At 41.4% G+C, this 26,416-nt stretch overlaps 1 protein-coding gene across 3 annotated transcripts in view; it reads left to right on the top strand.

The window, feature by feature from the left end:
• Positions 1-2,382: 2,382 nt before the first annotated feature.
• MCCC2 (methylcrotonoyl-CoA carboxylase 2) overlaps positions 2,383-26,416 on the top strand; it is a 68,967-nt gene continuing 44,933 nt past the window's right edge. For all 3 annotated transcript variants that reach the window (XM_032336032.1, XM_032336033.1, XM_032336031.1), the window contains exons 1-4: positions 2,383-2,624; positions 13,558-13,624; positions 17,002-17,086; positions 20,033-20,134. In XM_032336032.1, coding sequence (XP_032191923.1) covers positions 2,496-2,624; positions 13,558-13,624; positions 17,002-17,086; positions 20,033-20,134 — 383 coding nt within the window. In that variant the 5' untranslated portion in view covers positions 2,383-2,495. The remainder of the gene's footprint in view (positions 2,625-13,557; positions 13,625-17,001; positions 17,087-20,032; positions 20,135-26,416) is intronic.

Below are 26,416 nucleotides of genomic sequence, written 5' to 3'. Positions count from 1 at the left end.
AGAAGCAGACTCCCCACTGAGCAGGGAGCCCGATGTGGGGCTCGATACCAGCACCCTGGGATCATGACCTGAGCTGAAGGCAGACACTTAATGACTGAGCCACCCAGGCACCCCTTGTTAGTTGTTTTTATCTTCCAATGCAAGCACTTAGATTTCAGCTTCCTTTTTTTTCTTCTAAATTTATTATTTCTATTTTTGCCTACTGTCTATCATATATTTTCTGCTTTGTTTTTTTAGAGAGATGGGGTGCACATGCTAGGGGAGGGGTGCAGAGAGAGAAGGAGGGTAAATCCCAAGCATGTTCCACACCCAGGGCAGAGCATGATGTGGAGCTTAATCTTACCACCCTGAGGTAATAAGGGTGGTAACCTGAGCTAAAATCAAGAGTCTGTCGGTGGCTTAACTAACTGAGCCATCCAGATGCCCCATTTCTCCTACTGGAATTGAAGGTGGGACATGAATTCTTTTTTGTGCTTTTTTGTGGCCTTGGGATCATTTATGACAGAAACAAGTAAAAACGTCTTTATTTCCACCACGAAAGTTGAAATACTGTATTCCCTAAAGTAAAAAGTAAACTGAACATTAGGAACAAATGTGCACCAACAAACTGGATAACTCAATGAAACAGACAAATTCCTACCACACAAAACCTACCAAGACTTAATCTCAAAGAAACAGAAAACTTGTACTGATCTATAGTGAGAGGATTGAATCAGTAATTTTAAAAAACCCCAAAACTAAAACAAAACAAAATCCTCCAGACAAAGAAAAGCCCTGGACTTTATGGCTTCACTGGTAAATTCTACCAAACATTTAAAGAATACCAATTTTCCTCAAACTTTTACAAAAAGTTGGTAACACTTCCTGACCCATTCTGAGGCCATCATAATCCTGATACCAAAGATACAACAACCTTATAGACCAATATTCCTTATGCATATTGATGCAAAAATCCTCAATAAAATACTGGTGAAATGAGTTAGGCAGCATATTAAATGCTGAATGATCACTGAAATATGCCACATTAACAAGAAAGAAAAAGGCACACATGATTGTCTCAGTTAATGCAGAAAAACCATTTCACAAAATTCAACACTCTTTCATGATAAAAACAACCAACTAGGAATAGAATAAAACTACCTTAACATCATAAAGGCCACACATGAAAAATGCTCAGCAAACACCATACTTGGTGATGAAAGACTGAAAGCATTTCCTTCGAAGATCAGAAACAAGGCAAGAATGCTCACTCTTGTCACCGCTGTTCAACATAGTCCTGGAAGTCCTAGCCAGGGCAATTAGGAAAGAATGAGAAATAAAAGGCACTCAAACCGAAGGAAAGAAGTAAAACGATCACTTTGCAGATGATGGATATGTAGAAAACTCTAAAGATCCCCCCCCCCAAAAAAAACCCTGTTAGAACTAATAAATGAATTCAACAAACTAGCAGGATACAAAGTCAACACTAAAAAATCAGTTAGTTGCACTTTTACACAGTAATAACGAACAGTTGAAAAGGAAACTACAAAGACAATTCCATTTACAATAGTATTAAAAAGAATAAAATACAAAAAGAATAAAATAGGAATTAACCAAGGAGGTGTAAGACTTGTACGATGAAAACTACGAAACACTGCTAAAAGAAAGGAGACACACATACATGGGAACACATCCCATGTCCATGGATTGTAAAACTTAATACTGTTACAATGTCAATACTATACAAGGATGAGCAACAGATTCAATACAATCCCTATCAAAACCCTAGTGACTTTTTTTTTTTTTTTGCATTAATAGAAAAACCCATACGAAAAATACGGAATCTCAAGAAACTGGCCCCCAATAGCCAAAACCAAAACCAAAACGAAACGGAAAAAACACCTGAAAAAGAAGACAAAGCTGGAAGACTCACGAAGTTGTAAAACCCAGCGCCTGAAAAGCCATGGACAATAGGAGACACAAGTATTTGTTGAATGAATAAATACTTATCTCCTCTAAAGAGTTTTGTTTCTTAGGACAGCTTAATGCCGGTTCAGTTTCCAGATCTCACATAAGGATAGGATTTTTCAAGCTTCAGTCCCTTTCTATCAAGAGGTGAAGCAGAAAGCAGCACGTACAAAACGAACCGAAGCGGATCTCAGAAAAACCAAACCTTAACCGAGGCAGCTCAGCCCCGAGAAAGGAGGGGGCGGCAACCCAGGTAGCTCCGCCTCCGGACCACGGAACTCCCGAGCTCGCGACGCGACTCGCGGGGCGGTGCCTCTGCCCTTATTGGCTATCTTCAGGGGGCGAGGTGCGCAGCGACGACCTATTACGGCCGGCGTGTGCAGACACGTGCTACGGCTGGCCTGAGAACCTGGGTGGAGTCAGGCGGGTTGGGGCTGCAGGGAGAGCGGTGTGGTGCTCCGAATCCCGGAAGCCGAAGGTGAAAGAGCCCGCTCTGAGCCTTCCCAGGCCCCTCTCTGGCGCTGGTCCCTCGCTCCCTGCCGGCTGTCATGTGGGCTGTCCTGAGGTTAGCCCTGCGACCGTGCGCCCGCTCCTTTGTCCCCGGGCTGCGCGCTTATCACGGGGACTCGGTGGCCACGCTGGGCACCCAGCCAGACTCGGGCTCTGGCATCTACCAGGTAGGCTGGAATCCCTTGACAGCCTGTGTTTCCTTTTCCACCTGTCCGCCAGTGACGGCCGGATTAGGAAGCAGGTGGAGGGTGGGCACACTTTTACAGCTCTTTTGTTTTCTCTGGAACCCCCAGTCTTGATTCTGGGACGCAGTGGAGGTCGTGAAGTTTGCAAAAGAAGGTAGTTCCAAGTTAAATACATCTTAGTTCACTTTGAGCCCTGGCACTGTACATTATATCTTTGAAATCAGTGCTTCTCAAAACCTGGTCAGCATTGTCAGCTGAGGAACTTGTTAAATGTACAGCTGCTTTAAGCTCCACGCGGGACCTTTGGGGTCTCTGGGATGGGGATTTGGTGTTTGCATTGCTGACGAAATCCTCAGGACTTGGCAGCGGAGGCCAGCTCCGGGAACCACTGGCCTAGCACAGGTAACCCTGGGGTGTGCTTAACAGACTTTACTTCAGTAGTTGTTAATAGAACACGCTTATCACACACAATCTTTGAATGGCCTTTTTTGGAATCGGGAAGTATATAGCAAGGTCAAAGAAACAGTGAAATACCAGCTAGAAAATTTCACCCTGTTCCATGGTTTCTGAGCTTATACAGATAACATTTAAATTGTACAGTTAACTTTAAGACAAGACATTTAAACACTTTATTTATATTGAAAGAAAATAAGCAGGCTCAGTCAGAAACAATATCCAATAAGAGTCTTCCAAGAGTCTAGATTTTCTGGAGTCAGGAAAGAATGTTTGATTCAGAAATACTTTTTTTTTTTTTTTTTTTTTTTGAAAGAGAGAGATCACAAGTAGGCAGAGAGGCAGGCAGAGAGAGAGGAACGGAAGCAGGCCCCCTGCTGAGCAGAGGCAGGACTTGATCCCAGGACCCTGAGATCATGACCTGAGCCAAAGACAGCAGCTTAACCCACTGAGCCACCCAGACACCTTGATTCAGAAATATTAAGTGGTTTCTATGGTCTAGGCAGTATTTTAGGTATTTGGTATAGATGTATAGGAGTGGAATCATAATTTTGTGGGGAAGATGGACAAGAAAGCATGTAACTTGTGCATTATAAGTGGTATCTAAAGCTTGAAAAGGTAGTTACAGAAAGCTGCAGATAGGAAGTGATGAGTGAGTTGAATCTTGATCGTTGGGTGAGAGCTGGCCACGCTCAGGGCTAAAGAGGAGAGGCAAGACTATACAAATTAAGGAAGTTATGAGAACATAGATAAGCAAGTTAAGAAAGAGTATAGTGGGTATGAGGACTTCGAAGTTATGACTAGGGTAGGGAATTCATGGAGTAGATGAGATTAAATAGTGGAGGGCCTTATATGTGGAAGCCACATTCACATTTCATTATGCTGTCTGCTGAGATACTTGAGTAGAGAAGCGGCAAGATCCCAAGGACATGGTAGAATCATCAGCTTGGTGGCAGTATGGAGGATAGATTTCTTCCCATTTGGAATATGGTTTTTTGACTTGGTGTTCTGGTTGCTGGAGGCCTTTGATTATCTTCTGGAGCTTCTAAAAGGTTATTTTAGCCAGTTTTGTCGTTTTGGGATGTCTCGGGACAATGAACTTCCTGGTCTGCCATCTTTTTCAGCTTTAGGTTCAGCCCAATTTTTTTTTTTTTTTTTTTTAAGATTTTGTATATTTATTTGACAGAGAGAGACACAGTGAGAGCAGGAACACAAGCAGAGAGCAGAGGGAGTGGGAGAGGGAAAGCCAGTTTCCTGCTGAGCAGGGAGCCTGATGTGGGGCCTCAGTCTCAGGATCCTGGTACCATGACCCGAGCCGCAGGCAGATGCTTGGCGACTGAGCCACCCAGGTGCCCCCAGGCCTATGTTTTTGATGGTGGCAGTTGTTAGGTAGAGGTTAGGGAGTATGGGCCTGAGTGTGTAACTCCTTTCTCTGTGTCAGGTGTTTAATGTTCTGGTACAGTCTGTGCACTAGTAATTAGGGAAGTAGTTGTGATAGGATGGAAAAGACACTGGTCTAGTATTTCATGTGTGTTAAAAGCTAACAACATATTTCCACAGAGGAAAAAAAAATAACTTGAAGGGAAATATGCAAAAATGTTAACAACAAGGGTCTGGAGCTAGTGAGCCTTGGTTTAAATCCTACCTCTGCTACTTGTTAGCTGAGTAATTTAGGGCCAGTTACTTCATCTCTCTGTGCCTAAGTTACCTCAGCTGTGTGGTAGCATTAAAATTGCATATGGTATAGTGTCATCAGGACACTTAGTGACCACTTACAACAACCCTCAAGGAATATTAGCTCTCGGAACTTTTCCTTCTGTCCACATCGACATCTCAGGATCTGTTGAGCCAGCTTTTGCTTCAGTAATGCTGAATCAGTCCCCAGATTTCTGTGTCCAAAAGAACAAATATTCATTTTTTTGCTCTGGGATCTGTGGGTTGGTTGTGGCAGTTCTTGCCCAGGCGGCGTGTCAGATTGAGGGTTTTTGTTTTTGTTTTTAATTTTTTATTTATTTGCCAGACAGAGATCACAAGTAGTCAAAGAAGCAGGCAGAGAAAGAGGAAGGGAAACAGGTTCCCTGCCAAGCAGAGAGCCCAATGTGGGGCTTGATCCCAGGACCCTGAGATCATGACCTGAGCCGAAGGCAGAGGCCTTAACCCACTGAGCCACCCAGGGGCCCCGAGGTTTGTTTTTTATTCCGGAGCCCAGACTGAAGGGAAAGTGGCTATCGAGAGATGCTCCTCTTCTAATGGAGGGATGGGGTGCAGGAGGAGAGGATGGAAACACTGTCCCTCTTAGAGCCTCTGCTTGCAGTGGATGTGCTGTCCCTTTTGCCCATATCCCAGTGTGAAAAAAAGTAAAATGGACAGACTCATGAATGTGAATGGGGAACTATAATCTCACACTGAACTTTGCTGTTATTTTAGTAATAGTGCAGAGGGACAGAAGAATTTTGAGCAAGTATGACAATCTGCCTCATGCTCTAGAGGTGGCTGCCTAAGCTCCACCTCTCACTTATAGAGTTCAGGTTAAGGAGGAAGAAGGGTGAGTAGGCAAAAGGACACCCTCACCTGCTTGTTCTCTTTAAGAAGCCTTTCTAGAAGTCATGCCTAACAATGTATGCCTATATTTCATTGGTTAGAATTAAGTCACGTGGCCACGCCTGTCTACAAAAGGAGGCTAGGATATGTCAGTGTTTCAGTTGCGACATGTTGTCACCTTGAATGAAAGTGGGATTTCATCATCAAGAAAGATGGGAAGAATGGATATGGATAAGCAGCTCTCAGTGTCTGCCACAGATAATATATAGTATGGGGAGAGCAGACGTGTTCTTCATATGTTGGATGTTGAAAGATTTCACTTGGGTGTACCCTTACCTTCTGGGACCTCTAGCTTACAAGTAGTAAACTTTGATGCAAAGAAGCTACAAGACAAGAATAAAAAATAAAGCCATGCCTTGGATGGGAGATGGGACATAGGAGCCCTGGCCACAGTCTGATTTCTCTGTGCACAGTTTTCTTAGTGGCTAGGAATATGTACTGTCTGCTGTCACTTCTTATGGCCATGTGCTTCAGAAAGCCTTAGCAATTAGTGATACTTTTCTCTTTCTTCCTTTCTTCCTTTCTTTCTTTCTTTCTTTCTTTCTTTCTTTCTTTCTTTCTTTCCTTCTTTCTTTCTTTTTTCTTTCTTCTTCTTTTTTTTTTTTAAGATTTTATTTATTTATTTGACAAAGCACAAGCAGGGGGAGTGGGAGAGGGAGAAGCAGGCTCTCGGTTGAGCAGGGAACCCAAAAGGGAATACATCCCAGAACCCCGGGATCATGACCTGAGGCAAGTGCAGATGCTTAACCAACTGAGCCACCCAGGTGCCCAGTTTCCTTTGTTTCTTTTCTTTTCTTTTTTTTTTTTTAATTAATTTTTTATTTTTTTAGTGTAACAGTATTCATTATTTTTGCACCACACCCAGTGCTCCATGCAATCCGTGCCCTCTCTAATACCCACCACCTGGATCCCCCGACCTTCCACCCCACCCCCCCTTCAAAACCTTCAGATTGTTTTTCAGAGTCCATAGTCTCTCATGGTTCACCTCCCTTTCCAATTTCCCCCAACTCCCTTCTCCTCTCTAACTCCCCATGTCCTCCATGCTATTTGTTATGCTCCACAAATAAGTGAAACCATATGATAATTGACTCTCTCTGCTTGACTTACTTCACTCAGCATAATCTCTTCCAGTCCTGTCCATGTTGCTACAAAAGTTGGGTATTCATCCTTTCTGATGGAGGCATAATACTCCATAGTGTATATGGACCACATCTTCCTTATCCATTCGTCCGTTGAAGGGCATCTTGGTTCTTTCCACAGTTTGGCGACCGTGGCCATTGCTGCTATAAACATTGGGGTACAGATGGCCCTTCTTTTCACTACCTCTGTATCTTTGGGGAAAATACCCAGTAGTGCAATGGCAGGGTCATAGGGAAGCTCTATTTTTAATTTCTTTCTTTTTTAAAAAATATTTATTTATTTATTTATTTGGCAGAGATCACAAGTAGGCAGTGAGGCAGGCAGAGAGAGAGAGAGAGAGAGAGAGAGAGAGGTGGAAGCAGGCTCCCTGCTGAGCAGAGAGCCCGATGTGAGGCATGATCCCAGGACCCTGGGATCATGACCTGAGCCAAAGGCAGAGGCTTTAACCCACTGAGCCACCCAGGCTCCCCTCTATTTTTAATTTCTTGAGGAATCTCCATACTGTTCTCCAAAGTGGCTGCACCAACTTGCATTCCCACCCACAGTGTAAGAGGGTTCCCCTTTCTCCACATCCTCTCCAACACATGTTGTTTCCTGTCTTACTAATTTTGGCCATTCTAACTGGTGTAAGGTGGTATCTCAATGTGGTTTTAATTTGAATCTCCCTGATGGCTAGTGATGATGAACTTTTTTTCATGTGTCTGATAGCCATTTCTATGTGTTCATTGGAGAAGTGTCTGTTCATATCTTCTGCCCATTTTTTTTTATATGACTGTCTGTTTTTGTGTGTGTTGAGTTTCAGGAGTTCTTCATAGATATCAACCTTTTGTCTGTACTGTCATTTGCAAATATCTTTTCCCATTTCTTGGGTTGCCTCTTTGTTTTTTTGACTGTTTCCTTTGCTGTGCAGAAGCTTTTGATCTTGATGAAGTCCCAAAAGTTCATCTTCGCTTTTGTTTCCTTTGCCTTTGGAGACATATCTTGAAAGAAGTTGCTGTGACTGATACCGAAGAGGTTACTGCCTATGTTCTCCTCTAGGATTCTGATGGATTCCTGTCTCACGTTGAGGTCTTTTATCCATTTCGAGTTTATCTTTGTGTATGGTATAAGAGAATGTTCGAGTTTCATTCTTCTACATATAGCTGTCCAATTTTCCCAGCACCATTTATTGAAGAGACTGTCTTTCTTCCATTGTATATTTTTTCCTGCTTTGTCGAAGATTATTTGACCATAGAGTTGAGGGTCCATATTTGGGCTCTCTACTCTGTTCCACTGGTCTATGTGTCTGTTTTTGTGCCAGTACCATGCTGTCTTGGTGATCACAACTTTGTAGTAAAGCTTGAAATCAGGTAACGTGATGCCGCCAGTTTTATTTTTGTTTTTCAACATTTCCTTAGCAATTCAGGGTCTCTTCTGATTCCATACAAATTTTAGGATTATTTCCTCCAGCTCTTTGAAAAATACCGGTGGAATTTTGATTGGAATGGCATTAAAAGTATAGATTGCTCTAGGCAGTATAGACATTTTAACAATGCTTATTCTTCCGATCCAAGAGCATGGAATGGTCTTTCATCTTTTTGTGTCTTCTTCAATTTCTTTCATGAGTGTTCTGTAGTTCCTCGAGTACGGATCCTTTACCTCTTTGGTTAAGTTTATTCTCAGGTATCTTACGGTTCTTGATGCTATAGTAAATGGAATTGATTCTCTAATGTCCCTTTATGTATTTTCATTTAGTGTATAAGAAAGCAGCTGATTTCTGTACATTGACTTTGTATCCTGCCACATTACTGAATTGCTGTATGAGTTCTAGTAGTTTGGGGTTGGAGTCTTTTGGGTTTTCCATATAAAGTATCATGTCATCTGCGAAGAGAGAGAGTTTGACTTCTTCATTGCCAATTTGGATATGTTTTATTTCTCTTTGTTGTTTGATTGCTCTTGCTAGGACTTCTAATACTATGTTGAACAAGAGTGGTGAGAGTGAGCATCCTTGTCGTGTTCCTGATCTCAATGGCAAGGCTGTGAGCTTTTTCCCATTGAGGATATTTGCTTTGGGTCTTTCATGGATAGATTTTATGAAGTTCAGGAATGTTTCCTCTATCCCTATACTTTGAAGCATTTTAATCAGGAATGGATGCTGGATTTTGTCAAATGCTTTTTCTGCATCAATTGAGAGGACCATGTGGTTCTTCTCTCTTCTCTTATTGATTTGTTCTATCACATTGATTGATTTGCGAATGTTGAACCATCCTTGTAGCCCAGGATGAATCCCACCTGGTCATAGTGGATAATCTTTTTAATGTGCTGTTGGATCCTATTTGCTAGGATCTTGTTGAGAATCTTAGCATCCATATTCATCAGTCATATTGGTCTGAATTCTCCTTTTTGGTGTGATATTTGCCTGGTTTGGGGATCAGGGTAGTGCTCACTTCATAAAAAGAGTCTGGAAGTTTCTGCTTCAATTTTTTGAAACAGCCTCAGGAGAATAGGTGTTATTTCTTCTTTGAAAGTTTGGTAGAATTCCCAGGGAATCAGTTAGTTCCTGGGCTCTTGTTTTTTGAGAGGTTTTTTTTTTTTTTATCACTGCTTCAATCCTGTTGCTAGATATCGGTCTATTCAGGTTGTCGTTTCTTCCTGATTCAGTTTTGGGAGTTTGTAGTTTTCCAGGAATGCATCCATTTCATCTAGGTTGCTTAACTTATTGGCATATAACTGTTGATAATAACTTCTGATGATTGTTTCTACTTCCTTGGTGTTAGTTGTGATCTCTCCCTTCTCGTTCATAATTTTATTAATTTGAGCTTTCTCTCTTTTCTTTTGGATTAGTGTGGCCAGTGGTTTATCAATTTTATTGATTCTTTCAAAAAACAAGCTTCTAGTTTCATTGATATGTTCTACTGTATCTCTAGTTTCTATCTCATTGATCTCTGCTCTAATCTTGATTATTTCCCTTCTTGTGTGTGGAGTTGTTTTAATTTGTTGTTGATTCTCCAGTTCTTTAAGGTGTAGAGACAGCTGGTGTATTCTGGATTTTTCAGTTTTTTTGAGGGAGGCTTGGATGGCTATGTTTTTCCCCCTTAGGACCACCTTTGCTGTATCCCATAGGTTTTGGACCAAAGTGTCTTCATTCTCATTGGTTTCCATGAATTGTTTAAGTTCTTCTTTGATCTCCTGGTTGATCCAAGCATTCATTCATTCATTTATGTTAGAGAGAGAGAGAGAATGGGGGGGTGGGGCAGGGCAGAGGGAGAGGGAGAGAATCTTTTTTAAATTTTTATTTTTTAAATTTAAAATCAGTTAATTGACATATAGTATATTGTTGGTTTCAGAGGTAAGTTTATTTATTCATCAGTTACATATAACACCCAGTGTGCATTACATCACATGCCCCCCTTAATGCCCATCACCCAGTTACCCCATCCCCCCACCTACCTCCCCTCCAGCAACCCTCAGGTTGTTCCCTCTAATTAAGAGTCTCTTATGGTTTGTCTCCCTCCCTGATTTCATGTTATTTTATTTTCCCCTCCATTCCCCTATGTTCATCTGTTTCATTTCTTTCTTTTTTTTTCTTTTTAAGATTTTATTTATTTATTTCACAGACAGAGATCACAAGTAGGGAGAGAGGCAGGCAGAGAGAGAGGGGGAGGCAGGCTTCCTGCCAAGCAGAGAGCCCGATGTGGGGCTTGATCCCAGGACCCTGGGATCCCGAAGGCAGAGGCCCCAACCCACTGAGCCACTTAGGTTCCCCATGTTTTATTTCTTAAGTGGAGAGACTCATAAGCAGGCGCCATGCCCAGCAGGCCTAGTGCTGGGCTTAATCTTAAAACCCTGAGATCATGACCTGAGCAGAAACTATGTTGGATGCTTAACCCACTGAGCTACCCAGGTGCTGCATTAAATGCCTTTTATTGAATTTGGAGTCACATGTGGAACAATATATGTGGCCTCTCTTTTCCCTCAGAGAATTTTTAAGAGTATCTTTTAATCCAATTACGTGAAAGTGAAGAGTTCCAAGGGCTAACAGTTTGGATGAGGTTCCTTTCCAGAAATGCCTTAAACTCAAATTGAGCAAGTCCTCTTAAAAACCACAGAATCAGTCATTCCGTGAATTGAAGAAATGGATGAGCTGAGAGAATAGCAGAGAGAGAAAATGGAATTCCAGTCAATGGAGCATTGGGGAAGTCTGCCTACCCTGATGAAGGCACTTCACCATCCCTGGGGATTCTTAAGGTCAGGGTTTCTGAGGTGTACCGGCTGGTTCAGTCAGTACAGCAGGTGACTCTTGGCCTCTGGGGTCATGAGTTTGAGCCCCATGTTGGACCTAGAGCTTACTTTAATAAAAAGAAGGTCTCTGAAACACTAAGCCACCTCTGAGGTGGCTTTTGAGATTTTGAACCTTAGAATAAAGGTAGAAGTTGACAAGATAGACTTGAAGCAAAAAGCAAGCAAAAAATAATAACTTAGCCTGTGCAGGGAAATTACCTTTCCTTTCCACTTAGCAACACAGTAATCAGATCTTTTCCTCACCCTGTGCGTTGAGCAGCAGGTAGACGGAGCCCAGGGTCTGAAGCCAGAGTGGCACCCATCTCTTAGCCCCAGGGTGGCAGCTGAAGCTCAGGGTGAGGTGAGAGAGCCCCACAGAGAAGATGGCCTTTGGCTTTGGATGGGAGCTGGCCACCAACTCTGCCTCCCCGTTTTGTTTATGCAAGGAGGTCTTTCCCTTACAAAACCCCTCTGCTAGTTCTCTTGATGACAAAGGAGTTCAGAACACAGCCCCTGCTTACTAGGACTTGTTCTCAGCCCAGGAGGCTCTCAGTACCAAGGTAGGTAGCTCCCTGTTTTGAAAGGCTGCTGAAAATGTCCTCATATGGGACGCCTGGGTGGCTCAGTTGGTTAAGCAGCTGCCTTCAGCTCAGGTCATGATCCCAGCATCCTGGAATCGAGTCCTGCATCGGGCTCCTTGCTCAGCGGGGAGCCTGCTTCTCCCTCTGCCTCTGCCTGCCATTCTGTCTGCCTGTGCTCGCTCTCTCCGATTTAAAAAAAAAAAAAAAAAAAATGACCTCATATACTTCAAGTGGTACACACGTTGCTCTAATGCCACCTTTTGGTGACAGGCTGAACAGATGTACTCCAGGCCAGAGCTTTGTTTCTGGCCAAGGCAATTCGTAAGGTTAGGAGTTTCTGAATTTGCTAAATGTGAGTAAAAATCTGTAACCTGGGCTTAATTGAAGAGCAAATTCTTGGTTTCCACTGCCTTGTGCTAGCCATATGAGCAAGCACTGCAGTCATCTGAAAAAGTTCTGGTGGTAAAAGGCCTCTATGCCTATTACCAACCCCCCTTTTGGGTAGATTTCCAATTTGACTAGAGTGGAGCTCAGGTATGGAGACTATGGGCTAGTGTTTCTCTGTTTTTGGTTGGACATTTGAATCCCTGGGGAACTTTCAAAGTGCCATACCCAGGCCATACCTGCAACCAATGACATCAGACTCTCTGAGGGGTTATTTTTATTTTACTTTATTTTATTTTTAGTTTTCAAAGCTTCCCAGTGATTCCAGTGTCCTTCCAAGGTTGAGAAACAATGTTCTAGGCAGATTCTGGAGTTTATTCCTGGCAGATTGTCTGCCCTTGGACAGGGCTTGATGGGCCCTCAAAGGGAAATTATCACAGGGCTAGTAGGTAGTGATTGGGACCTCCCTACTCCAGGGCAAAGGTTCTTTTCCTAACAGTATGCTGCTTCTCTCTTTATTGTTTTCTGGATTTTGCAGAGCAGGAGAATGTAGCAGAAACCTTAACGGTGGGAGCTCCTAGAGCTGTAGAAAATAAATACTGGAGTTCTACTATAAAGACTATGAATTCATCTAATTTTGAGCATCTGGAAAGCTGTATTGTGTCATGGAAAGGGAATTAAATCAGAGATGTTAAAGACATTGTGGGGAGCAATATGTGTTAGTTGAGTCAACTCTGAATTTTCAAAAATAACTCGCTACTTATTGGTCTAAAGTAATGAACTGATCAGACAAAATTGTCAGAGTGGCAAAAAGTTAGGCCTTCTACCCTTTTCCCATCTCTCACAGTTTATATTTTCCTATGTATTACTCTAGAGAATTTTTGAAGACATGCAAACATAGAATTTTGTTCCTTTTTAAACAAAATGGGACATACTGTTTTCCCTGGGCTCTGCTTATAAGGGTAATTTGTCAGTAAGCAAGTATTTCTGCATTGATTAGAAACTCCTTGGGGCAGGGATTGGTGGGACACAAAAAGTAAGATGGCATTTAAACTCTCAAAGGGCTATATTCCTTAAAATGGGGAAACAAATAGAAATCAATGAAGTTCAATTGATGCTTACAGAAGAAAGATCCTAAAATGAGTAGGAGTGACCAGAAATGGGGTTAGAGAGGAGATGGAACACAATCTATGCTTTTTTTTTTTTTTTTTTTAAACAATCTATGCTTTAAGGAGGGGTGAGATTTGAATACCTGGATCAGAGAGGGAAGACAGGAAGAGGAGCTTGGACAAAGATGGACAGGCAGAAATTCATCTTTTCTATCCGATGGAGTGACACAACACGGAGGTCACATGGGTGGGAGGTGACCCCGCATGAAGCCACATGGGGTTGGCATGGGATGTTCTCATCAACCCTTACTTTGGCCAAAAAAAAAAAAAAAAAAGAAAATTGTTTTCTAATATTACTCTTCCTTTCTTTTTTTGTTTCTGTTTTAGGAAAACTATGAGCAGATGAAAGTACTAGTAAATCAACTCCGTGAACGAGTGCAGAAAATAAAATTAGGTAAACACTCATTTATTCTTCATTTTATGCTGTTAATGAAGTTCATCCTTGATAGTTGCTGGTTTTAGGAGAAACTAGTAGCAGAAGGCTTTGACTTTTCAAGACTGTGTATTTGTTGGTGTGCTGACATTTTGTTTTTTCCTTTTGGCCAGTTTTTCTGTTCCTAAGCACTGCCAACTATCTGGGAAACAGTAAAATTTCAGATTCATCAATTTTTAAAGCATTGCTTCTTCCGGTTTTATTTTACCCACAGCATACACTGAACTTTTTGTTTTGCTTGGAGCAACTGTAACATTTTCTGTTTGTTAGTTATATTTATCCTATATACTAATTTTGCATAATTATGTATTTTCTGCTTTGTTATATAACTTGGAAATAATTTCTGTGTGGGTTTAGTGCTAATTAAATGAGATTTCCTAAGAACTTTGCAGATTGTCATTATTTTCTGTTTTTAAGTTATGGAATAATAGACATCCTTTTGCTTGGAAGAAATTGCATGAAGTGGGGCATGTAAAATATTAATGTATAAACAAATATCCATTGAATTCTACTGTGTCATGATTGGTCAGTGTGACAGTTTACTTTAGAAGGCCAGGTGACTTGAACTGGAAGCCATTTCCAAAATAAGATTCTTTTTTAATTTTATTATTATTTTTTAAAGATTTTATTTATTTTTGTGGGAGAGAAAAAGAGAGAGAGCACATGAGCAGGGGGTAGGGGCAGAGGTAGAAGCATGCTTCCCTCTTAGCAGGGAGTCTGATGCAGAGCTAGATGGATCATGGGATCATGACCTGAGCCAAAGGCAGACACTTAACCGAATGGGCCACCCAGGTGCCCTGAAGACATTTTAAAATGAAAGTTAACTTGATACATGTATTTCATCTTGCATGTAGCACAGTTGAAGTGACATTTGTGCTATGCGGGCAGAGGCAGACAGATGTGTTATGCTGTCCCCAGGTGGCAGCAATGGAAAGATCCTGTAAACTGTAAAATGCTTCCTGACTTCAGGGATGTTAAAATGTGAACAGAATGTGTGTATTAGAATCAGTGCCATATGGTATATGAGACTGAAGGAACAGGCTTCTCTGTTTCAGAGTTTGTGAGAATGGAGATAGCACAGAATCTTCAAGAGTAATCTTTGGAAAACAAATGTGCAGTGTCACATTGTTTCATAGCCCACATATCCTTGGCTAGTTTATTTATTTATTTTTATTTTTAAAGATTTTATTTGTCAGAGAGAGAAAGCACAAGCAGGGGGAGCAACAGGGAGAGGGAGAAGCAGGCTCCCGCTGAGCAAAGACCCTGATGCAGGACTTGATCCTAGGACTGTGAGATCATGACCTGAGCCAAAGGCAGATGGCTTAACCCACCAAGCCACCCAGGTGTCCTGTCACAGGCTAGTTTAAATGCCTGAGGAGCTTAATTCTGTGATCTGAGAATCTCCATCAAGGATAGCCCTTTTTCTGGTTTTTCCTAATAAAACAGGTATTCAGTAGTTGTTCCAAATTGCAAATTCAAACTCTAGGCAGAATTAAGAAGGTGGTTTTGTCTTATGTCCTTGCAAAAGAATGTGTGCGTATCTTACCACATGTGTGTCATTCTACCCTCTCTGCCACCCCTTCCCCTGCCAGCCTCGTCATAGGCACTCATGTCATTTGACTCTCTAAAGACCCTTAGCAAGGCTTGGCTTTCTTTTCAGTGCCTTAGGTTCATTTCTCTTTTATTTTATTTTATTATTTTTTTTATTTTTAAATATTTTATTTATTTGACAGACAGAAATCACAAGTAGGCAGAGAGGCAGGCAGAGAGAGAGAAGGAAGCAGGCTCCCCACCGAGTAGAGAGCCCGATGTGGGCTTGATCCCAGGACCCTGAGATCATGACCCAAGCCGAAGGCAGAGGCTTAACCCACTGAGCCACCCAGGTGCCCCTTATTTTTTTTTTAAAGATTTTATTTATTTCATTTCTCTTTTAATGTTTATTTTAAAACAATATCATTAAGGTATAATTGACATAGAGTAAACTGCATTATTTAAAATGTACAGTATGAGTTTTGACATATGTATATACCTATATATATTATCACTGCAATAAAGATAATGAATGTGCCTCTCCCAGAAGTTTCCTCTGCCTCTTGGTAACCTGTCTCTCCCCAACTCTCCTGTACCCTCACCTCCTATACCCAATCCCACCTCAGCAGAGGAGCTCAGTTCCCCTGAGAGGTTCAGAGAAAGAGAACCGTGATTTGACCTAATTGAACTATTTTGGAACTAAACTTTGGCTCCCAGAATTTTTTTCATAAAGAAGGTTAGATATGTGATAAAATTTTCTTGGTAAGGTTAAGGCAGATATAATTTTAGAAATATGCCATCCATCCCTTCAGGAAAAAAAAATCCCCTTGGAGAGAGTAGAGAAGGCTGTTTGAAAAATAATAATTGGAAGCTTGTTTGAAATAGACAAGAACTTGTTTTGTCACCTAAAAAACCCCCCAGAGAAATAGCTTTCTGAGGTAGCTGAACACTTAATTAGCTCGAGAGCATTTTACTGTGAAATTCGTGAAATTAAACATACATAGTTTAGTTTTCCAGCAGTGAAAACTAAACATATGAAGGTACTGTGTGATCCTTTTTTTCTGATCTGATAACTTGGCTTGCTGAGAGTGGCTTATCAATCCTGAGACCCCGAGCTGGGCATCCGTCAGTCTCAGGGAAGTTTGGCATGCTACGTGCCGCAAGCACCCTCATCTGGGGACCTCGTGGACTCTTCAGCTACTGTGATTGTCTTGGTCTAGAACAACATCTGGAAACATCAAAGACAATCTGAGCGAAGAAGCTAACAAAACTGGACTTTTTAATTGATATATTAGGTGTGCAACTCTCTCCCCTTTGGAGATGGGATAAAAAGTTTAGGGTCGCTTACCTTTAGGTAAGTCTTGCTGTGCTCGCCCTGGAGGTCGTTTCCAAAGTAGTGCTTTTTACCTGGCACAAATGAAGGTAGGGGTTTTTCAGATTTCACGTAGTATATAGTGGAGTGCTAGGTATTTGTGGCAGGTGCTTAATAAGGCGTGGCGGTGAGGCAGTATTTACAGCATATGAGTTGCAGAGAAGATACTAGGTTATTTAAGTAATTACCATTGAATTCAGAAAATGTACGATATGCTATGAAATCAGGGACTGATTTGTTTTTTTAATTCTAGTTTATTTACTTCAGAAAATAAAGTCTGTAAGTTGAGTGAGCGATCTGAAAATTGCTTGTTTCTCAGAAGATACATTCAGCTTTTAAAAGCACTATATTTTGGGCTATTTTATGTTTTTCTAGCCTTAAATTAATTGGAGACCTTACATGGTATCAATCTAACCTAATAATGTTTTTATCTTAGGAGGCAATGAGAAAGCCCGACAACTCCACAAATCAAGAGGAAAACTTCTAGCCAGAGAAAGAGTGGACAGTCTTATAGACCCAGGGTTCGTATAGCCCAAGTACTACCTCAGCTTCTCTAGTCTGCGGTATTTTTCTTAGACAGTTTTATAAATAAATGATTTGTTCTTACCCTAAGATTCAACAACAAATCTTTTTTATTTTTATTATTTTTTTACATTTGCGTATTTTATTATATACAAAGAACAAAGTTTCATCAGGTGGAAAAGAGTATAAATTATAGTCATAATTAATAGTTTCAGAAAGCCCTTAAATCACTGGGACCTTCTGCACAATGTGTAGGCTACATAGCCATTAATCAGAGCTCTTGGTGGTTCTTCCATAGGAGTAATCTATACTCTAGAGAAGTGGGCTTTTTATAAAATCTAGGGGGGCTAATATGTTAGGCCTTATAAAGGAATGCTTTTACATCTAGGGGGAAACACTAAAAATATTGAAGGACTACTTGTGTTTATTGTTGACAGTAATTTTAGAACCACAAAGTGTTAAAGACTTTTAGGTAAAATTCACACTATCTCATAATAAGAATGGATACCATTTTGTAGCTCTACAGATGTTTTGGTCATAAATAAAAAAGGAGAAAGTGAGCTGAGAATGCAGAATAGAAAAGTCTAGGGAAGAAGGGAAGCAGGTACAGTCATAATTCAGTCATAGCAAGAAAAGTACAAAGATGGTCCTTCCCAAGACCGAATTGGCAGTATTTGACTATATAAGTTAAAGCCTAGAAGAAGAGCGCAACTTCTGTATATCCAACAGCAAATCTTTTTTTTTTTTTTTTTAAATTTTATTTATTTATTTGACAGAGAGAGATCTCAAGCAGACAAAGAGAGAGGGGGAAGCAGGCTCCCGGCCGAGCAGAGAGCCCAATGTGGGGCTCAGTCCCAGGACCCTGAGATCTTGACCTGAGCCGAAGGCAGAAGCTTAACCCACTGAGCTAGTGCCCCACCAACAGCAAATCTTTACTGAGAGGCTACTAAGTGTCAGGCCCTGTTCTAGGTGGTAGAGGCTACTAAGTGTCAGGCCCTGTTCTAGGTGGTAGTGATACATCAGTGAACAAAACAGACAAAGGTCCTTGCTCAGCTGAAGTTTACATTGTAGCAGGAGGAGATAGAAAATAAATGATAAATGTGTTAAATTATATGGTATATTAGAAGGTGATAAATGTTACCGGAAAAAAGGAAGATAGACTAGAGTAAGGGAGAAGATGAGAGTCAAGTGTAGTTTTATTTATTTATTTAAAGATTTTATTTATTTATTTGGCAGAGAGAGACACAGCCAGAGAGGGAACACAAGCAGGGGGAGTGGGAGAGGGAGAAGCAGGCTTCCAGCCAAGTAGGGAGCCCGATGTAGGGCTCGATCCCAGGACCCTGGGATCATGACCTGAGGAGAAGGCAGACACTGAATGACTGAGCCACCCAGTTGCCCCACAAGTTGTAGTTTTAAATAAGGTGATTAGGGTAGGCCTCATTGAAAGGGTACATCTTAGCAAAAAAATTGAAGGAGTAAAGAGAGAGAGCCTTGAAAATACTGGTAAAAGAGTGTTACGGACAGAAGGAATGGCCAGTGCAAAGACCCTGAGGTGGGAATGTGCAGAATGTATTGATATGCCCAAGAACCCCAGATGCCAGTGTACTAGGGGGAAGAAGGCATGAAGGGGAGAGTAGTAGAGATGGGGTTCAATTCCATAAGACTTTTTAGGTCAGTGTGAGAATTTTGGCTTTTATCCAGAAGTGAGGACACTTTGTAGGGCTTTGAACAGGAGCCTTATGATCTATTTGACTTACATTGGAAAAGAGTCATTCTAGCTGCTATGTTGTGAGTATACTGGTGGCAGCAAGGGTGGAAGCACCACGAGGAGTTACAGGGATGATTCAAGGGAGATGTGCCAGTGACTTGGACTAGGTTAGTAGTAGTGGAGGTGATGAGAATGTTAGGTTCTAGGCTGGTTGTCAAGAACAGCTAACCCACTGGGGTTTCCTGAAGGATTGCAGTGGGAGGCCAGGAGTGCAGGTGGAGAGAAGGGAACAAGGACTCCAAAAGTATTTCTTACAACACGCACCCATATCCGCATTCTGGAGACAAACACTGTTTGACTGAGCCACCCAGGCGCCCCTGTATGAGACATTTTTAAAAAAAAGATTTATATATTTAGTTGAAAGTGAGAGCATGAGCAGGATGAGGGGGAGAGGCAGTGAGAGAGGAGGGAAGCAGACTCCCTGCTGTGCGGAGAGCTGCCTTGGGGATCAGTCTCATGACCCTGAGATTGTGATCTGAGCCAAAACCACGGGTTGGATGCTTAACTGATTGAGCCACCCAGGCGCCCCTTAGACACATTTTTTTCCCCAAAAGAAACAGAATCATACTAAAGATGGTGTTTTATACCACCTTTTTTCCCCCTCACTTACTGGATCTTGAACATTTAAGTAAGTGAAAGGTAGAATAAAAATACAGTGGTGAGGAGTCTGATCCCACTGGGATTAGACTGCTTATTAAAACCCAGCTCTGCCACTTACTAGTTGTGTGACCTTAGACAAGTGACTTAATTTCTGTGTTTTAGTTTCCTCATCAGTCAGTGGGGACCATAATAGGATCCACCTCAGGAGGTGGTTCTGAGGAACAAAGGAGTTAGGTTTCTGGAGCTCCTAAAATAGAGCCTGGCATAGGTTTGGGGCTTACATCAGTGTTAGGTGCTTGTCTCTTTCTCTACTAATAAGCACATTTGTACAACATCTCTTAAAATAGGTTCCTAGTGTTCTGTTATATGGCTATAACATGTAATTCCTCAAAATATCCATGCTAGATTTTGGTTAAATATTTTTTTTGTAGAATATATATATATATATATCATGCATATTTGAAACATTGGCTCATTAATCTTTGTCATGTTTTCATGAAACATGTTTAGCTGTTTAAGTATGCTTTTTTTTTTTTTTGAGTGATTTTAATTCAACAATATCATTTTTTCCCTTCAGGTCTCCATTTCTGGAATTATCTCAGTTTGCAGGTTACCAGTTATACGGGAATGAGGAGGTCCCCGCTGGTGGCATTATTACAGGCATTGGGAGAGTATCAGGGTGAGTATTCTACTTAAACTCAATAACGTGGGTCCGGAAGAAGAGTGACAGGCACGGGCCACCACTCACTGCTATGCGGATGAATGTGCAGTTTTATGCTGTTTGTGTTATTTAGGACTGAGGCTTCCTACCACAGCATGTGCGAGATTTATCTGTGGAGCTTTAGAAACAAAGATGGAAGTGGGGAAAAAAGCCACAGCACAAATCCTGCTTAATCCGACTGCAGGTGTAGGCTTTCTGTTTAATCAGACTGCAGGTGTAGGCTTGGCTTATGTCATTTTTCAAGGCTCCGTAGGTGGTCTCTTGCACATCTAGGATGAAATCCAGTGTCTTAGATGAGTCTTTCTCCAAGTGTGCTTTCCAGGTAGCCTCAGCATCACCTGAGAACTTAATTAGAAATGTAGATGACTAGGGGTACATGGGTGGCACAGTCAGTCAAGTTCCCTACTGTTGATCTCAGTTCAGGTCTTGATCTCAGTATCTTGAGTTCGGGCCCCACACTGAGCTCCATGCTGGGCTTGGAGCCTACTTGGAAAAAAAAAAGAAGAAAAAGAAACAAATTTTGAGGTTGGGGCCCAGCAACCAGTTTTTTTTTTTTTTTTAAAAAGCCCTTCAAGCTTCACAAATGGTAACATTTGAGAACCACTTTAGACTTAGGAGATCTTAATTGGTGGAAGTTCAGTTTACTTGTGTATGTGTATGTATGGCCTGACATTTACCATCTCAGTTTAGCACACCAGGCATTTTAGTAAACACTTCCCACTGATTAGTTGTTTTAATCATTACCACAACTCTGTGAGATGGGCATTACAGTCATCATCACCATTAGGCAGGTAAAGAAGCCTACTTACCAAGGTAAATAACTTGCCTAAGATCAAGTCACCGGCAAAGCTTCGCTGGGTCCTTAGGTGATTGGACTCCGAGCTGGATACAATTGCATTTGACTCACATGATAGTTTATAGTGTGTGTTCCTCCACCTTCTGCCCATGATTTGTGCCTTCAGTGCACCTATAGCCATTAGTCATTGTCGCTTTTCCCTTCTTGTACCCCCAATACTCCTCCACAACTCTTTGCCAGCTATGATTTGCTTAATATTCACCCAGTGTGAAGATATTTTTTTCTTGGAGTCATAGTGGATGCTTAAAAATAAACCTTTTAAAAAAAAGGATAATCAATGCACAGAAATCAGTTGCTTTTCTATACACCAATAACAAGACAGAGGAAAGAGAAATTAAGAAGTTGATCCCATTTACAATTGCACCTAAAACCATAAAGATACCTAGGAGTAAATCTAACAATGAGGTAAAGAATCTCTGTACTCAGAAAACTATAGAATACTCGTGAAAGAAATTGAGGAAGACACAAAGAAATAGAAAAATGTTCCATGCTCATGGATTGGAAGAACAAATATTGTGAAAAATGTCTATGCTACCTAGAGCAATCTACACATTTAATATAGCAATCTCTATCAAAATACCATCAACTTCTTTCACAGTCATGGAACAAATAATCCTAAAATTTGTATGGAACCAGAAAAGACCCTGAATAGCCAGAGGAATGTTGAAAAAGAAAAGCAAAGCTGGTGGCATCACAATTCTGGACTTTAAGCTCTATTACAAAGCTATAATCATCAGGACAGTATGGTACTGGCACAAAAACAAATACATAGATGAATGGAACAGAATAGAGAGCCCAGAAATGGACCCTCAACTCTATGGTCAACTAATCTTCGACAAAGCAGGAAAGAATGTCCAGTGGAAAAAAGTCTCTTCAACAAATGGTGCTGAGAAAATTGGATGGCCACATGTTGAAGAATGAAACTGGACCATTTCCTTACACCACACACAAAAATAGACTCAAAATGGATGAAAGACCTCAATGTGAGACAGGAATCCATCAAAATGTTTAGGAGAACATAGGCAGCAACCTCTTCGACCCCAGCCGCAGCAACTTCTTCCTAGAAACATCACTAAAGACAAGGACAGCAAAGGCAAAAATGAACTACTAGGACTTCATTAAGATAAAAAGCTTTTGCACAGCAATAGTCAACAAAATCAAAGACAATGGACAGAATGGGAGAAGATATTTGCAAATGACATATCCAATAAAGGGCTAGTATCCAAGATCTATAAAGAACTTATCAAACTCAACATCCAAGGAACAAATAATCCAATCAAGAAATAGGCAGAGGACACGAACAGACATTTCTGCAAAGAAGACATCCAGATGGCCAATAGACACATGAAAAAGTGCTCAACATCACTTGGCATCAGGGAAATACAAATCAAAACTAAAGTGAGGGGTGCATGGGTGGCTCAGTGGGTTAAGCTTCTGCCTTTGGCTCAGGTCATGATCTCAGGGTCCTAGGATCGAGCCCCGCATCGGGCTCTCTGCTCGGCAGGGAGCCTGCTTCCTCCCCCTGTGTCTGCCTCTCTGCCTACTTGTGAATTCTCTCTCTGTCAAATAAATAAATAAATAAAATCTTTAAAAAAACCCTGCAATGAGATCCACCTCACACCAGTCAGAATGGCTAAAATTAACAAGTGAGGAAGTGATAGATGTTGGTGAGGATGCAGAGAAGGGGGAACCCTCCTACACTGTTGGTGGGAATTCAAGTTGGTACAGCCACTCTGGAAAACAGTATGGAGGTTCCTCAACAAGTTGAAAATAGAGCTACCCTATGCCCCGCAATTGCACTACTGGGTATTTACCCTAAAGATACAAATATAGTGATCTGAACGGGCATGTGCACCCAAATGTTTATAGCAGCAATGTCCACAATATCCAAACTGTGGAAAGAACCTAGCTGTCCATCAACAGATGAATGGATAAAGAAGATGTGGTATATATATATATACAGTGGAACACTACTCAGCCGTGAAAAAAATGAAATCTTACCATTTGCAATGATGTGGATGAAACTGGAGAGTATTTTTTTTTTTTAAAGATTTTATTTATTTATTTGACAGAGAGAGATCACAAGTAGGCAGAGAGGCAGGCAGAGAGAGAGAGAAAGAGAGAGAGAGGAGGAAGCAGGCTCCCTGCTGAGCAGAGAGCCCGATGCGGGACTCGATCCCAGGACCCTGAGATCATGACCTGAGCCGAAGGCAGCGGCTTAACCCACTGAGCCACCCAGGCGCCCGGAAACTGGAGAGTATTATGCATTATGCTTAGTGAAATAAGTCAGTCAGAAAAAGACAATTATATGATGTAATTGATATGTGGAATTTGAGAAACAAGGCAGAGGATCAAAGGGGAAGAGAGGAAAAAATGAAACAAGACAAAACCAGAGAGGGAGCCAAACCATAAGAGACTCTTAATCTCAGGAAACTAACTGATGATTGCTGGAGGGGAGGGGGTGTGAGGTACAGGGTGGCAGGGTTATGGACATTGAGGAGGGTGTGTGCTATGGTGAGCACTGTGAATTGTGTAAGACTGATGAATCATAGACCTGTACCCCTGAAACCAATAATACATTACATGTTAAAAAAAAATTAAAAAGGATAAACTTAATGCAGAGCTAAACTAAATTCATAATCACTGAATAAGCTACTTAAGTAGGGTAGTTACTATTCATTATATCTCAGTGATAATGATGGCCCCCATGTTGGAGCTTGCCCTTCCACCTTTCCTGTACATATAGTAATATTTTATTCTTACTTATGCTTTTATATTTTTCATTTTCATTTTATCTCTTTGTGCCTTGTTCTCAGTTTATAAAGTTCTCAGCGAAAGGAAATTGAATTGCACGTAGTAATTGTGTTGGTTCAGTAGTAGTCAGCCTCAATTAGAATCCTGGCTTCAGCATTTTATAGCTATTTGACCTTTAGCAAATTGCTTGACCACTCAGTACCTTGTTTTTTTTCATCTGGAGAATGTGATTCATGACAAAAAGGAATGATCATAGTAGCTACCAGAGAGGGTTGTCATGAAACAAGAGGAAGAAACAAGGAAGAGAAACACTGCCATTACTTAAGAGATGCACAGTACAGGTGATCCTCTTGCCACTGAGAGTGGACAGGCACTTGTGGGTGGCAAGTTGAAGGTCTGTTCTGGCATCGCGGAATCTCTTCAGAGCCAGAGCCATTCGCTAAGTCACTAAAAACGTTTATACCCTTATTGCTCCTCTGTATATATATATATATATATATATTTTTTTTTTTAAAGATTTCTTTTATTTATTTTATTTGACAGGCAGAGATCACAAGTAGGCAGAGAGGCAGAGGCAGGCAGAGAGAGAGAGGAGGAAGCAGGCTCTCCGCTGAGCAGAGAGCCTGATGTGGGGCTCAATCCCAGGACCCTGGAATTATGACCTGAGCCGAAGGCAGAGGCTTTAACCCACTAAGCCACCCAGGCACCCCAATTCCTCTGTATATTTTTGAGTCATGCTGGGTATATTGATAAGAGGCCCCAAGAAATTTAATGAGAAAATTTATTGGATGGAATTTATAAACCAGCTTAGAAGCAAGGACTCCTTGCCTGAAGTGTAACTGGCTAAACAGTAATGAAGCTGCAGTGTTTGTTTCTGGCAAACTCATGTTTTTTCACCATGGGCTATAGGGTATGGTCCCTGCCTGCTCTCCTCACCTTACCTTTGTACTTAACACTGTAACCATTCTGGTCTCACTGTTCTGTGGATGCATTAAACTCAGTTTTGCTTCAGGGCCTGTATTCAAGCCATTTGCTGGCTTTACCACTTGTTGGGTCTTACCCTTGGGCTAATTACTTAACTGTGCCTGTTTCCCCATCTGTAAAATGGAATACCTCCTGTATCTAAAGCCTTAAAAGAACAACAAGTACATTGTAAGTGCCATGTTAGTAAGGTCTGTTACTATTATTTTTACCATCGACCATTGTATCTTGACCTAGCACCATCACAATTACTTTTTTTAATTATATATTTTACCTTGTCTTATTATGTGTTGCTATAATATTATGTGTTGCTATAGTGCTAATAATACCATAATAATTATATATTGTATTACTGTAAAACTGTGATTTGTAAGATAGATAGATTTGGTCTATCTACATGATTGTTTATATGAGCAGAATGTATTTCTCATATATATTTGGTCTTTGTCCACAATTCCTGGTTCAAAAGCTCCCCAAACCCTTGGAAGTGTTGAGAATGGTCATGGTGTCTTTGTTATATCAGCGAACTCCCAACCAAGGCCATGGCTGATTGTTAGGAGAACTGACCATGCGATTAGAGGGTTGGAATTTTTCTGTTCTACCTACTTCCCCAGTCCCCACCTATGGGGAGGGGAGAGGAGCTGGAGGCTGAATCAGACGGAGGCCACTGAATTAGTCAGTCGTGGCTATGCAGTGAAGTCTACATAAAACCCGAGAGGACTGGTTTCTGAGAGCTTCCTGGTGGTGGACGTGTGGGGATGTGGGCAGGGTGGTGCACCTGGAGCTCCTATGGGGTGAGCCTTGGGGTCCAAGCCCATTCTTGAGCCACAGTGTGGACTCTCAGTAGAATGGCCTGCTTCCTGTGTATACCTTTGAAGATAGGCTTTGGGGTCAGTCCCACTTGGACCACATGGGTTAGGTAAGAGGCATTTTCTGAAAGAAAGTTGAATTCCATTGCCAAAATGATAGATTCTAGGTAGGCAGTACTAATAGATATACAATGCAGTCTTTTTTGTGGACTAATTTTATTTTTCATTCTGTAACATGTCTTTGACCTTTTAATAGGCAGGTGGCTCTGTCTCTTGTGGAAGGTCACATGTATAGCAAGCAGCAGAGCCAGAATTTCACCATAGCTTTTTTGACTCCATAGCCCCTTTCCAGTATTTGAGCTTCTTTTTTTCTCTCTTCTTTTCTTTTTTTTTTTTTTTTAAAGATTTTATTTATTTGAGATAGAGCACGTGCAAGAGAGAGCACAAGCAGAGCAGAGGGGCAGAGGGAAAGGGTGAAGAAGACTCCTTGCTGAGCAGGGAGCCCAATGAGGGACTTGATCCTAAGACCCTGGGATCATGACCTGAGCTGAAGGCAGATGCTTAACTGACTGAGGCATCCAGGTGCCCCCAGTTTCAGAGCTTTGTAAGCTTTTCTAGGGCAGTACCTGCAGGGCAGGGGAGGATGAATAGACTCTGGGGGTGTGAGATCATAGTCCCAATAACCTGCCATAAACAGAAATTCCTTTGAAGTCTGATTTGTTCACCAAAGTCATGAAAAATTGGCATTCCACTCTAAAATGCTACCTGTAATGTGGAAAGGTGCTTCCTAGCTATAAAATGGATGCTGTAAGAAGATAAGCCCCTTTTTCTTGTGAGCAC

The sequence above is a fragment of the Mustela erminea genome, chromosome 3 (assembly GCF_009829155.1).
Source record: "Mustela erminea isolate mMusErm1 chromosome 3, mMusErm1.Pri, whole genome shotgun sequence".
In the NCBI taxonomy this organism is placed as follows: Eukaryota; Metazoa; Chordata; class Mammalia; order Carnivora; family Mustelidae; genus Mustela; species Mustela erminea.
This window is presented reverse-complemented; position numbering and strand designations above follow the sequence as displayed.